The following is a 15372-nucleotide window of genomic DNA, read 5'->3' on the forward strand; positions in this document are numbered from 1 at the left end:
TGAACCCACACCCCCAAGGTGAGAGGCCAAAGCCTTACCATCATACCAACTCTATTGGGGTATACTCATATTCCTTTTATGGATCAATTCCTTTCATCCCTCATCTTTGTAACTGGGTTTACCTTTCGAAATTCGTTAAATCGTATACTGTTAATTAGCAATTGCCTTTATGTAATACAAAAGGGTACAAATTCTGGAGAGAGAGAGAGAGAGAGCTTACACTCATTGTGCTTGAAAATCCAAAGGTGTTTTTTTTGCTCATGGTTCTAATCTGAGTAGCATAATGTGATGTCTTGAAAAGATGTTGAAAACATGTAAGAACAAGGCTTAGTAATTAACATTAATTTCAACAGTATGACAGTTGTTCCTCAATTATTAAAGAATGATGTGGTATTAGGAAGATGGTGATAGCATGGCTTAGTACTTGAAAACAGACAAAATGCTCAAAAAAATGGGAAGCTTATCTTTTGATCCTTTCTGACCTGAGTTCAAGATAGTTCAAAGCTGCCTAACATTTACATCATGGCCTTACCTTAGGTTGTAAGTCCCTCAGCAATGTACAATATAAATTATCGTGATCTTTTACAAGCCTTTGAAGCATTCAAGTGAAATAGAATCAACCTTTACACCACCTCAAAAGGCAAGTAATAAAATCAGTATCTGAATCAAATGCCCACAATGGCAATATCCAGCTGTAAACAAGGTCAGTTAGCAGGGAATGAGTGAAGATTGTCCGTCATTGAGCCCTCCATTGGAACCTCCATGCGTGAAACAGTCCCTTGAATGTATGGATATATACATCCCGCTACAGCATGTCACCGAAAATCACGCAACGATTGCCATTGTCCCAGGATAAAAACTACTACCTTGGTAATTTACAAAGCATCTGCAAAAAACAACTTCTCAGGATTAGCATGATGAACATCCAATCATTCAAACTTTTTGAACCTCTATCATCAAACCTCAGCTACTCGGTCCTCTCGAATTCGACAAGCGTGTTGTCAACTCAACAAATGAAAGCCACAGCTGGTGCATCTTAACTATCTGTAGAAAAACAAAGCAAAGCCAGAAATTTATCCTCTTCAATTAAATGTGACTACTGTCATCATTAGAAAGAAACTTTCACACCTTTTATTGATGTCAGAAATGTATAGTCTCAGACCTGCCCTTGGCTTTGTTTGGGTTTGTCGCATTCGAGGGGAGTGGGCGGAGTGTTTCGCCTAAAATCAGAAAGCCCGAAAGCTCAGCCATGCAGATCGAGTGAGTTTTCTCCCCTACTAGCTATTTTCTTGGTGAAGGGCTCTTCTCCTTATTTGTAGGGAAAGGCAGCCAATGGAAATAACCAATTCAGAAAAAAAATTCTGCCTGTTTTGCTATGAGATTCCACCTTCCTTAGACTGCGACCTGATGGTAAGGTGACCTGCAGATAATCCCACTGCCCCTGGGGCGACCCAGCTTTAACAGCCCATATCTTTTGGCCCTTGTTTGTAGGCTGGAAAGTTTCCAACCTTTCTAATATGTTCCATTATTAGGGCTTTTTTTGGACACGTTATCCATGTCCTGTCCTAACCATGTCATGTCATTATTTGTCCACACCATGCCACAAATCATGTTTCAATCTCTCTAAGATTGCTTCTTATATAGCTTCAGCACCCGGGTTTCATCTGCCTCGAGATACCACCCATCTCCCCTAGCTGTGGACAGTGGATCCCCTCGTTTATCCCTATGTTACATAGTCCCAACACACTGCTTGTTCCATAACGTATGAACAGAATAGGCCTAGTATTTTATTGATCTGCCGATGATAAAAATAAAAGTGCTGTTACTCTTCTTGATAGCTTCTTTGCTGAAATCTTTTTCATTTTCATCACACTTAAACCTATGGAGATGGTCAAATTGTAAAATGGGCTCACAGGATTCCATATAGCTTTGATTTGTCTTTTGCAGTGCCTCCAATTACCCAGCTTTTGAGATATTTAATACATACATACATACATAAACAGAGTGAAACCGGCTTGTGAGACCATCAAAGGCAGATAAAACACCAAATGGAACCACAATAGTGAAGTTAGATTTCCTTGCAGCTTATTGACACAAAGATAGCGTGTCCTGTAGCCTGTGAAAGGAATCCAGCACTTCACAGGAAATGAGAAAGGGAGCTGCAGTGCTCCTAAACAGCAAATCAGCCCCTATTTACCATGTGGTAGTATGTGTTGTTGCAAGTAAAATATGTGATGCGAGTACACATTTGGTAACATGGGAGCCCCTCTTACAGATGGTGACCTGGCTTTGCCTCACCTTACAGAGGAGACTGGAAAGAGAGTGAACCACGGGACCTACTGACATGGCAGTGATGATGTGACGGCTGACGCGGTAGCCAGGGCCTACAACAGCTTTTACTGAGACCCCTACATGGTTTATTTGAGTCAAGTTGGTTTCTTGTAAGCCACAATTGTTAGTGGATGCTTATGATTTGCTTTTGGGACCCAGGATGTACTAATCTGGACGTCCAATTGTAACTCAAAGTTTTTGAGTGGGTTCAAAGAGTGTTTGTGCACAATCAATTGTTCATTAATATAAATGAAAATACAGGAAGGGCTGCCTGTTTAGAGGCAAGTGCTTCTGAGAGGGGACCTCCGCCCCTCGCTCTCTCTCGAGTAAACTGTACTTTCCATGAAGAGGAATGCAAGGAGGTGGAAGAGGACGTTACAAAGGAGGCAGATACTGATGAAGAGACAGCAGAGAAAATATGAGACTTGGCATTCCACTCCACCTATTGTAGAGGCTCAAGAGGCTGAGGTCAACATGCTCCTGGATTATATTCTCATCCATTCCAAGGACCCTCATTATGCAAAGTATAATGAGGCTGAGGTCAACATGCTCATGGATTATCTTCTTATCCTTATAAGGACGCTCGTTATGCAAAGTATATGCAGATCAAGTCGCTGTTATCCGACAGTTAAAGTGTGCAGGTTCAGCCAAGGTGAAGGTAAAGGCAACAAAATCTTCCGGCAACAAGAAGGGATCCAATTATTTTGCCAATTGGTGATAGTGACAGCAGCAGCAGTAGAAGCATGCCTTAGCTCTGTACAAATACGGAATTGCCCGTCACTCGACGAGGAATAAGAAATTGTTATGTGAAAACATCACATCAGGAGATAAGTTTCGACCTAAGCTTCAAAAGATAAGGGCGAACAGGCCATCTCATCTCAAGATCTACACCTTCCACGAACCAACAGATGCAAAAAAAAAGGTGCCTCCTTCTATTAAGATGGCCTGATCACACAACAGTTTGATACAAGTTCCTTTGGGATGACTTTACAAAGGCCTCCGAGGTCAGAAAAGTAGCCTCTTTTCTCAAGAGGACTGCTCAATGGTGGTGGTGTCATGTGTGCCACGTGACATGCTTCATCAACTTCCAGAGCCAGTTTTGCACAAATCTCTAGATAGGAGTGTCTAGAATCCTAGGACGATTAGTACCGGCAATTTTGTGAGCTTGTTCGCAGGACCTGCATGTCCGTACAAAGTCCATTAGATTAGGTTTTCCAAATTTGGAACCCTCTTGCACAAATGGATTGTACAAGCATTTTGACAAATGTTATTACACTTCATAGGGCATTTGACATGACATGCACGTAGGCCTAGGTTAGAGGAACGTGTCGATCCAATCCGTTCGTCAAATGATCGTCAAAAAACTCCCATGTGCGCACATTTTTCCCGACTTGACCTAAAATTCCCGACCTCGCACTCAAAAATCAATGTAAAAGGAGCACATTGGCCAACGTTTTTGCATAAGTTTGGGAGCACCATATCAGCCCAGCGTTTTTGCATCTGCATGCCTGCTTACTACCGCTACTTGCCCTGCTCAGCACGGACCTTCGGAAGCCCATTGAGCCTCTTCTCGGCCATTCCCTCGCCGCATCGAGGGTGCTCCAATTGCTGCCCATCATTGGCTCCATCATCATCTGTGTTTTCAGCCCTACTTTACGTGACAGATCGACTGCGTTTGTGTAGCCAGCTTTCAACCCTTGATTCCTCTTGCATCATGAGCGCAAATCAGCCCCAGATCTACCCCTTGGTGGTCATCAGCAACCCTCATCAAGACGGATCCAAAGGTGCATCAAATCAGGCCCGGAGGTGCTTCATCTTGAAGAGTTACCGCAACGACATTCCCCATTCAAGTCAGTAGAGTCTGCATTGAGGTATTGCATGTGTGTACATTCCATTTATGAAATCAAAAGCAAATACCACATCGGCAACGGTGTGGGGGGCCCTTGAGAGGGTTGGTTGGGAGCCCATCAAGTCTCTCTCTCTCTCTCTCTCTCTCTCTCTCTCTCTCTCTCTCTCTCTAAGAAACCATCATTGCTAAGTAGCACCCATTCAAGCAAGGAAAGAAGTAAAGATCTGTGGAAGTGTAAAGTCTAGATCTTGTCAACATTTCAATTTCGTTGCACCTGATAGGTGGTCCACCTTATCGATGCATGGGCAAGCACCTCGGGCATGGATTGGATTCAACCTATTGTTTGCTTCCCTATGGTTGACTCCATCTCAATAATGCTCTTGTAACCGTTGACAGGATAATGCTTGTGGTAGCAATATGGGAATAGTACTAAAGCATGTTGGCCACGTGGTTGCTTTCGAGAGTCTATTACAACCTCATGACATGGCGTAGCACTAACCGACTGACCGCACACACACACGATCATCCTCAGTGGGGTGCATTTGAAATCAAAGGACCTATGGCACTATTTGGATGTTGGGTTTCTTTCTGGGTGACAATTGACTTAGCATAAGTTTTTAAAGTGCTTTTAAAAGCAGTTGTATAAACAACCAGTGGTTTTTAGATTGCTTTTGGTCAAGTGCCTATAAATTAATTGACAAGTTCCAGTTGTAAAACAGAATCAGTGAGAGGTCTCACAAAACACGCGTCACTCGAGAGTTTGCTGATTAATAAATAAATACCACCGAGGACGCTCAGCTTGAGCAACACTACTCTCCGAAGGAGAACTACTGCTCCTTACATGTAGACTCAGAATTCACGTGTGAAGTTGTTTTCTCATCTTTTTCAGTTGTTTTAGTCTGTTTCAGCTGGCATGTGGTGCCAACCAGTTCCGGTGGTATCAAAGTGTCACAAACTGCCGACGTGTCAAGCCACTAAAGACCCGGCGGGTTCGGTTTCTTAGACCCAACCCTAGCCGACTTGTAGATCCCGGCCGGGGGGCCTAAACCCTAGAAGAAGAAGAGGCAGCAGAAGATTTTACCAACTTACAGATCTCCACCGAGTGGGGGTAAACCTTAAGGAAGTCCTTACCAACTTATGGGACCCCGTCCGATTGGGCCCCGAGTCCCTAGAATTAAAGCCAGCACTTACACACACAAAAATCTTGCGTAGAAACGCGATGATATGACAACTCCACTTGCAGATGGTGACGTGACAGATTGTAAGGACAGTCCTCTGCGCAAGCTTTTGGAGACCAGATGCTTTTAAAACGTGATGCTTTTCATGTACTACTTTTGGATAGGGCCAGGGCCTTTAAATATGTGCTGTGTATCAGCGTTGTACTGTGTTGAAGCAATATAAAGAAATACCGGAAGGGGCGCCAGGGTTTGGGACCAGTGTTCTTTTGGGGTGGAACTCCGCCGCTCCCCGTCTTGTGTGTTGTGCACACTCTCTCAGTTCCGTTGTTATTTGAAGTATTTAAAGTTGTCTCGTCTGTTCTTTTGTGTTGGCATGTGGTGCCCTCCTGTTACAATGGTATCAGAGCTCCAGTCGTGTGCTTTTTTGAAAGCATACCAGTCCTTCCAAAGAGCAGACAGAATGGAAGCTATGGAGTTGGCTGAAGAAGAAAAGACACTCAAGAAAGAACCTAAAGAACCTCTTCCCAGATTTTTATCAAACCATCTTCGTGCCTTGCCCCGGAATTACTAGGCACTTCCACCCTTAGTCCATCGCCCATTGGACGCACTCCCGTCTTCATCGCTCCGTCTTGAGGGGCATAAGGCATAAAGAATCCAAGACCATTTGCAAGAGAAGGAGGAGTTCGTCTCAACGAACCCTACTCATTGATGAGAGCAGATTTTGATTCCGACAGCTTCTGGCAGAGTGGGTTATCCTAAAATGCTTGCCACAGAAACCCTAGCAAATTCCAACTTGAAATTATTGGACATCTCTCAACGGGTGTCCCTTCTCGAGCTAATAACCTTGGAGGCCCAGAGTAATTACTATATCTTTAGGCTACCATCACCATTACAGAAACACTATCTGACCAAGCCAATTTTGACCTTATGGACCATGCTGCGGTCGACTACAAATTTCTTCAAGAAACCTAATCCTAATTTTTGGTGCAGGTCTTAGAATGGAAAGCTAGCCGTTTTTTCGAGCTTGACTGATGTCGAGAATGCTTTTTCAGTTTGATTTAGCAGTTTTTCAAATTTTGTTTGAGAACTTTTTGGTGATCCTGTTTTGAATTTGTTTGAAATGGATGGTATCTATTTTAAACCTCTCTTGGTGCCGATTTCAATTGTTTGACTCTGGTTTTAATACTGGTTTCAACGATTGGTGATTTACCCTTGGGCGGGATATTGATGGGAATTGATGCTTGAGAATTATTGCACATACTCATGGTTCCTTCTAGTTATTTACGGGGGTAGTATTGTTTGTGTTGTTGTTACTCATGGCGCGGACCTGGATGGTTATTCACGGGGGAAGTATTAAGAAGTTTGAGCAGTGGTTACTCTGTTTTGAACCTGTCTTGGTGCCGATTTGAATTGTTTGACGCTGGTTTTAATACTGGTTCCAACGATTGGTGATTTACCCCTGGGAGGGGTATTGACGGGAATTGATGCTTGAGAAATTCTTGCCCATACTCATGGTCCCGTCTGGTTATTTACGGAGGTAGTATTGTTTCTGTTGTTACTCGTGGCGCGGACCTGGATGGTTATTTACGAGGGAAGTATTAAGAAGTTTGAGCAGTGGTTACTCTCAGCACCTCCAAGTGAAGCAGGCTACCGTCTGGGGAGCGTTTGGTTATAAAAGGCCTCTATATCTCATGGCCTGGACCAAGATGGTTATTTGCAGGGGGAGTGTTCATTGGCAGCTATATGTTTATGTCTTATAACATGCATATGTGAGCATTCATGTTGCATTGTGATGTGCCAACCCTAAATATTCCTATAATTGGGTGAGATTGCTTGGGTATGTAATTATTAGTGCATCCAGACACCCGTTACAGATCAGCGCGGTCTGAGTGTGATGGCTAATTTTGCTACACTGGAATATCAAGAGCTCCAATCTGGAATAAGAACAGATTGTCCCTCGGAAATTTTTAAGCTAACTTGAGTAGTTTTGCAGATATACGGTAATCGCGGTCAATTACCCTTCTTTCAAGAAGGAGCGATGTCACAAACTGCTTACGTGTCAAGCCACTAAAGACCCGGCGGGTTGGGGTTTCTCATACCCAACCCTAACTGACCTACAGATTCAAGCCGAAGGGCCTAAACCCTAGAAGAAGAAGAGGCAGCATAAGTTTTACCAACTTACAGATCCTCGCGAGTGGGAGAAAACCTTACGAAAGTCTTTACCAACTTATGGAACCCCGCCCCGATGGGGGCCGAGTCTCTAGAATTAAAGCCAACACCCACACACACAAAAATCTTGCGTAGAAACGTGATGACGTGGCAAGCTGCACGGACTTCTGCAAATTGCATTGGGAGATGGTGACATGACAGATTGTACGGACAACCATCTGCGCAAGCTTTTGGAGACCAGATGCTTTTAAAACTTGATGTACTACTTTTGGATAGGCCAAGAGTCTTTAAATATGTGTTATGGCCTCATTCTTTGGCATGCTCCCACGTGGAGGTGCAGAGGATGGAGTATCAACGTTGTACTGTGTTGAAGCAATATAAAGAAATATTGAAAGGGCGACAAGGTTTAAGGCCAATGTTCTCTTGGGGTGGAACTCCGCCACTCTCCGTCTCATGTGTTGTGCGCTCTCTCTCTTAGTTTAGTTGTTATTTGAAGTACTTAAAGTTGTCTCATCTGTTCTTTTCCGTTGGCACGTGGTGCCCTCCCGTTACACAAAGCTCAACAATTTGCTTTTTCAACAAGCAAACGGGTCATCCTCCTACAGACTTGAAACTCGTACTACAACGGGGTCAAAAGCTTGCACAAGATTTCTCGCCCACAAATTACAGAAGCTTTTTTTTTCCCGAGAAAAAGATCCTTCTATTAGTTAATGAACCTGCCCAGGCCCCATAGAGCTACAACCACATCTACTAGAGAGGGCTACAACAATCATAAGGGGGAGACTCTCCCAATGAAAAACAGCATATGTACAATGAGGCTAAATCAAGAAATGGGAGGAGGGAAAAGCCACACAGGTAGACGGTAGTGCCATCTGAGCACAGCCTAGACCATGGTCCTCAAACTCAGAGCCTTGGCAAGAATTTTGTAGGCTGAGTTGAGGAAGGTGATGGGCCGCCACTGTCGAATCTCATCCAAGGAGCCATCCTCCTTGGGAATGAGGTAAATCAAACCCTCACTCATGCTGTCAGGCATCTCTCCTGTGTGCAGGATATACTAAAAAGCGCTGCAAAAATTTGAGCCAAGCAAGTCTCAGTACTCTAAGAAAAAGCTAGGAGTCAAACCATCCTCACCTAGACAGCTACCACGGGGAAGTGCTCTAAGGGCCACGTGGAGCTCCTCTAGCTGAAGAGGCAGCTCAAGCCTTTGGCGCATCTCCTCAGTCACAAGACAAGGCATCTGTGCCCAAACCACTCTCTGCATGCATCCTGACGCTCTGACTGAGGCTCTGTTGACAGCAGGTCACGGTAAAAGTTAGTGGCAACTGCTCGCATGTCCTCAGGCTCTGAAGCAACTGACCCGTCAAACCTCCTCAACTAGCTGACCCTAGCATGCGTATGTCGGGGTCTCAATGTAAGGTGCAATGGAAGCGAATGTTGAACTTTGCTCAAGATGAGTGCTCCGAACTATGCTCAAGGGTTCCTTTTACTTACGGAAGGGAGAGCCTTCCGTTCCTTTAGTGAGAGAGTGCAAATGATCACAAACAAAGTGAATGACACTGTGAATGAAGGTGTTGAGACTCAGAGAGAGAGAGAGAGAGAGAGAGAGAGAGAGAGAGAAGAATACGATACCAGACGGTTGTCAAACTCTCCTCCAAGGGCCCCCCTCTCTATGGCGAGAGAGCACGACATCATTGTTATCATCATTGTCGACGACAATGATGACGATGACGAGACGGGCTGAAATCTGAAAACGCTAGGGGCTGAAATCTGCAAATCTGCTAACTACAGAATTCTAACACTGTGTCGACGAGGACGGCGATGGCGACGACGCGACGACGATGCACTGAAAATGCAGATGCTGAAATCTGCGGACAGTGGGCTGAAACTGAAAACGCTGATTAATCTGACCGTGCGGCGAGGATCTGCTACGGGTAGGTGAGATTTGCGAGGTTTGGGGCTGATCTCGCGGAGTCTAAGTGCTGAAAATTGGAAACGCTAATGGCTGGGGCTGATCTGTCGCCGGGAATCTGCAAAATGCTGATGCTATCTGCAAAAACGCTACGCCTGATCTGGGATCTGCAAAACGCCAGGGCTGATCTACTTTACTGCTGAAAACGCTAGGCTGAATCTGAGCCAAAACGATCTCCTGTTGGCCCGGAAACGCTAGGTCACTTGCCAGTCTAGCTGAAAAGGTGCACTGTAAGTTGGTGAACTTCTGCTGCCTCTTCTACCAGAAAGTGCTAGCGCTAGGTTTCTTTTATAGAGCTTAGCAAATTTGCCCTACCCAGTTTCCCAACAGTCACTTATTAATAGTAAGTGAAAAATGGATAAAATAGGGAAAATGGGTTCTATACACTGTAAAATGCTCATGATGGGTACTGACTGAAATGCTGATCATCATGTTATGTGCAACCAAAGGATATGCAACTACTCTAAGTGCCTGGACATGCACGGCCTACGCACAGGCTCACAAAGGTGCCAAAATACTTCCTAAGTTGACATGAACCCTAGACCTAAAGTAGCTTGTCCACATGCACATAGGGTTAGATGTGCACGTGACATCCCCTCCTTTCAAAGTGAGGTACTGGTACTGAGCTGCATGGTTTCCTTGTAGTCTGCCAACAACTCTGGGTAATCTTTGAAAAACTCTTCATCGACCCACACTACCTCGTGGGTTCCTCGATCCTTGAACTTCAAAAAGTATTGTCTGACTTGCTTCTTTGAGCCATGACGAAACCGATGCAACAACACTTGCTCCGGCTCCATGACTTCAGCTTCATCGATAATCTCGGGCTCTTCTTCTTCGGAAATGTCCTTCGGAGGTGTTCCCTAAAACACTTTCAACCAAGAAACATGAAAAACGTTGTGCATTGACCATGAGTTAGGCAATTGCAATTTCATAGAAACCTCATTTATCTTTTTAATGACAGGAAATGGACCATACATTCTAAAAGACAACTTAGGACATTTCTTTCTAACTTGCTTAAGACGTTGCTTCATGATTCGTAAATAAACCCAATCCCCTTCCTTGATAGAAACATCCTGACGATGCTTGTTAGCCCGTCGTGAGTAAGACTCCTAAGCCTTGCTTAGCCGAAGCTTCACACTCTCAGAAATCTCATCCAACGAATGACTTTCAGCATTGGCATCAGACATTTGACTGATCAAGCGAGTCAAAGCCCAAAAGCTACCTCATACAGAGTTCAACCAATGGCAGAGGAAAAAGAGTCATTCAAAATAGTCTGAACCAATGGGAGAGAGAGCTCCCAATGAGACTGCTTATCATGCACATATGACTTTAAAACATCAAAAGCCGACCGATCGTAAATCTCTGTTTGACAATCTGATTGTGGATGAAAAGCCGATGAAAAATTTAACTTAGTGCGAAAAATTTTCAAAGAGTGCAACATCCCTATTTGAAACAATCGATTTTGCCAAACCACAGAGGAGGTACCAATGCTTAATGAGCAATTGTGCTACATCTTGCACGATGACTGTGGTCTTACAAGAAATCAACATGCAAAACTTGTTGAAACGGTCAACAATTGTCAAACATTGAGAGTTCCTTGAAAGCAAACTAAGTGGAAGGTTAGTCACAAAATCCATAGAAATATTCTGAAAAGCTCCATCGGGAATAGGCAGCGGAAGCAAGAGGCCTTGCTGCTTACCCCGAGGAGCTTTTACCTTTTGACAAATAGTGCACTGTGTGACATAACGAAACACATCCTTTCGCATTTTACGCCAATAAAAGAATCTTTCTATGTTTTCCAGAGTGGTGTTCATTCCCCTGTGCCCACCTGTGAGAGTCATGTGCATTGTGCAATATGGTTGTCCTAAGAGAGGGAAACACACATAGACGGTGACAAAAATACAACAAACCATCACGAATGAGATAGTTGCTAGGCCCTTGGGAAGCAAGAGCCTGCAACCATTGCTTACCAAACTCGGAATCTGCATACTGGTTCTTCATGCTGTCGAAAGACACACCCTGAAGAGAAACTGTGGATCTTGACTCAAGAGCCAGGATATGTCCTTTGCGACTTAACACATCTGCAAAACAGGGTTAGCTTTTCAAGGCACATACTCAATCAAACCTCCAAATTGCTCAAAAAATTGTGACTACCGTGCTTGGCGATCACTCCAATGTGCACTAGGCATAAACTAGAGCAACTTAAGGGCTTGGTGATCTTTGCGAACTGTGAACTCTCTAACATACAGAAAATGCTTCCAATGCTTAAGAGAGTGAATGACAGACAAAAGTTCTTTATCATAAACTGAGTAGTTCTTTTCTGCACTATTGAGCTTCCAACTAAGGAATGCAATTGGACGGCCATAATGCTGAAGCACAACACCTATGGCGACATTGCTCGCATTAGTCCAAACCTCAAAGGGATCATCCCAAGAGGCAAGGATAAGACACGGCGCTTCTGTAACCGCACTTGAGAGCTGCGAAAGCCTCAATGGCTGCCTCGGGCAAATCCACGCGCTGTCAACGAGTCTTTACCCCTTTCAAAACATCTGTCATAGGTGCGGCAATGCGTGCAAAATTCTCTATGTGCGAACTATATGCTTGACATAAACCAAGAAAAGAGCGTACATCATATGCAGTTTTGGGCAAATCCCAATTACGTACATGTTCCACCTTCGTGGGATCTAGCTTGACGCCTTCTGCAGAAATAATATAACCCAGATAAGTAACTTTAGTGAGAAAAAACTCAGATTTCTTAGCTGCAATGTACAGCTGACACTCATCCAAACTGGTTAATACCCTTTCTACATCCTTTTCATGTTGTTCCCACGACGCAGAAAAAATGAGAATATCATCAAGAAAGATGAACACACAAACACCAACCACATCGCCAAAAGGGCCTACCATGAGACGGTTAAATGTACCCACGCCACCTGTCAATCCAGAAGGCATGACCACATACTCCGATTACCCTCGCTCTGTGCCAAAAGCGGTATTGTAGATGTCGCCTTTGAATACCCTTACCTGATGGTATCCACTTTTGAGGTTGACCTTACTAAAAATCTTTGCCCTATTGAGCCTATCGAGGATATACTCAATGCAAGACATCGGAAACTTGTTCTTGACAGTCATCTTGTTCAATGCCCTGTAATCAACACACAAACGAGACGAACCATCCTTCTTGCGGACAAACAAAATAGGAGCAGCAAAAGGACTTACACTAGGACGTATGAATCCTCTGGCCACCAACTCCGTGAGTTGCCGCTCTAACTCTTCTTCCTGAGTCTTGTTCAAAAGGTAGGGAGCCATATGGACTAGCTGTGCCCCCTCCGTGAGTTCGATGCGATGGTCCTCCAGCCGCTCAGGAGGGAGACAGGGTGGAAGATTATCCTGCAAAAAGAGATGCTTAAAGTTGGTAAACAAAGCTAAATACCTGTCTGGAGCCTGAATGCTCTGGGTAATTGGAGAGGCATAGATGAAAGCCGTTTTTGCTCCTCTTCGTAATTCACGTTTCGCCTGCACATGGGAAATGAGAGGCAAAGAATGTAGACCCTCATCACCACGAATGATCATGGGAGAGTCACTTTTGGCATTTAGAGTGAGAGTATTTGTCCGCCCAATCAATGAGAGGGTTATGCTCACGAAACCATCTAATGCCCAAAAGCATATCACATCCTGAGAGAGGAGACATGATAAATTTTCTACGGAAGGCAGATTGTTGAACTATAAACAACACATCAAGGCACTCTTGCGTAATGAGAGAGTCCATATCAGGAGCAAAGCCCGACACCTCGAGAGGAGATGTCTGACTAACCTCTAGGCGGGCTCTCTCTACAAGAGAGGCACTAATCATATCATGCATACTGCATGAATCAAACAATATGACAAAACGCTGACCCTTCACATGACCATAACACTTAAAGAGAGACTCATTAATGTGTGTGTCAGAAACATGTACAGACTCAGATTGGTTTATTAAAGTACTTGTGGTAGTTGTTGGTGCTTTGGGTTCTTTAGGTGGGGCTGTCTCAGGACAAGCCGCCTTAATGTGACCCTTGGCGAGACATTGATAACAACGACCGTCCTTAGCATAACTGACTTGTCCTTCTGCCATTATATATCCTCCTATAATTCCTTTTGCGGCTTTTTCATCCGTGGATAGCTTAGGTTCAGCAAATGTTTTAGCTTTACCCTTAGATTCATTTTGTGAGTTCTTTTCCGAAGGATTAGAGGAAGATTGGCTAGAAGAGTTAACCATTCTTACCGTTCTGTGGGTTCTGAGGAGTCTGAGAGGTACTGTGAGAAGGCTTGTTCTCCTTAGGCTTTCCCTTCTTGTGCTTCATCTCCTGTGCGAGAGCAATCGCTACCGCCTTGTTGAGATCTACTGGATCGAGTACTTCGACGTCACAAGATGGGCACCACGTGCCAATAGAAAAGAACAGACTGAACAGACCTTTAGCACTTCAATAACAACTGAATTGAAAGAGAGAGAGACGACACGCGACACGGAGTGGCGGAATTCCACCCCAGAGAGTATTGGCCCCAAACCTTGGCGCCTCTTTCGGTATTTCTTTATATTGCATCAACACAGTACAAGCCGGTACTCCAGACTCTGCACCTTCTCTAGGAAGCATGCCTGAGAATGAGCCCTAACCTCATATTTAAAGGCCCTTGGCCTAAAAAGCAATTACACTGAAAAGCCTTCAAAACTCAAAAGCTCCTGGTCCAAAAAGCAATGCCAAAAGCTGCCAGCGTAAATCACGGAAATCTCCCTGCTGCCCTTAGGGTTAGGGTTAGGGTTTTTGCAGTTTTAGGGTTAGGGTTTTCAGAATTAGGGTTTGCAAGTTTTAGGGTTTGGGTTTCCAGAATTAGGGTTTGCAAGTTTTAGGGTTAGGGTTTTCAGAATTAGGGTTTGCAGGTTTTAGGGTTAGGGTTTCCAGAATTAGGGTTTCAGCACTTAGGGTTTTTGGCAAAAATTAGGGTTAGGGTTTCTGCTCTCGGGCAACCATGTCATCACTTTGTGACACTTCTTCTGTTACTTGTTCTTCTTAGGGTTTAGGCCCCTCGGCCGGTAGCTCCGTTCTTCAGTAGGTCGACACGCCAGCAGTTTGTTACATCGACATCATACTTGATATACTCGTCCACTCCATAAAGGAATGCCTCTTTGCGCTCATCATCCGTTTTGCGTAATTGGGTGCCGAGCTGCAAAACACAATTATAGAAAGACATAATTGGCATACCATTTCGCTTGAGACTGCGCCAATTGTCTTTCAACCGTGCGAGGTACTGAGATGGCAAAAACCGCGCCTTGAGCTTGTCTTGGAAGTCGGCCCAATTGAAGGAAAGGGGCGCGCCTTCTTCGGCTTCCTCAGGTGCGCAATCAATTGTGCCTCTTGCCATGCGTGGTACCAATTAATGGCATCACTGGCAAGGTACATGGCTGCCCCGTCAAAACCTTGCTATTTCCTGTTTTCTTAGTTGTCTCAAGGTAAGCATTAAGTTGATGCAACCAAGAATGAATAATAGTAGCATCCATCTTACCGTCATACTTACTGAACCTCAACTTCTCAATGACGGGGTTCTTGGAGTCCGAATCTTTGCTTGTGCTACTTGATGAACTACCAACATCTTTGACCGGCTCCGGCTTCGAGGTGAGTACTTGTAGGACCAACTCTTGCATGCATTGGTCTCGCTGCGCCTCACGCTCTAACTCCAAGGCTGCTCGTCTTTCTTCGGCCGCCAAGCGTGCTTGCTCACGCTCACGCTCCAAGGCTACCCTTCTGTCTTCGACCGCCAAGCACACTTGCTCAACACGCTCCAAAGCTAACCGTCTTTCTTCGCGCTCGCGATCCAATTATGCCTTTCTTTCCTCGGCC

The 15372-nt window shown here is 44.6% G+C and overlaps 1 protein-coding gene across 2 annotated transcripts in view; it reads right to left on the reverse strand.

Annotated features, from left to right (window-relative positions):
• Window positions 1–440: 440 nt before the first annotated feature.
• The window catches only part of LOC147463744 (uncharacterized), a 56316-nt gene continuing 41384 nt past the window's right edge, over window positions 441–15372 (reverse strand). Inside the window, exons 7-9 of one of the 2 annotated variants that reach the window (XR_015185330.1) lie at window positions 1163–1220; window positions 963–1044; window positions 441–886 (exon numbers count right to left, since the gene is read on the reverse strand). Coding sequence is in view for 1 of the 2 variants with exons in the window: in XM_086490602.1 (XP_086346728.1) it covers window positions 964–1044 (81 nt within the window). In the remaining variant the exon portion in view is untranslated. The remainder of the gene's footprint in view (window positions 887–962; window positions 1045–1162; window positions 1221–15372) is intronic. The other variant, XM_086490602.1, reaches the window with a different exon arrangement.

The sequence above is a fragment of the Adiantum capillus-veneris genome, chromosome 2, assembly GCF_014529385.1.
Source record: "Adiantum capillus-veneris isolate H3 chromosome 2, ASM1452938v2, whole genome shotgun sequence".
NCBI classification, from domain to species: Eukaryota; Viridiplantae; Streptophyta; class Polypodiopsida; order Polypodiales; family Pteridaceae; genus Adiantum; species Adiantum capillus-veneris.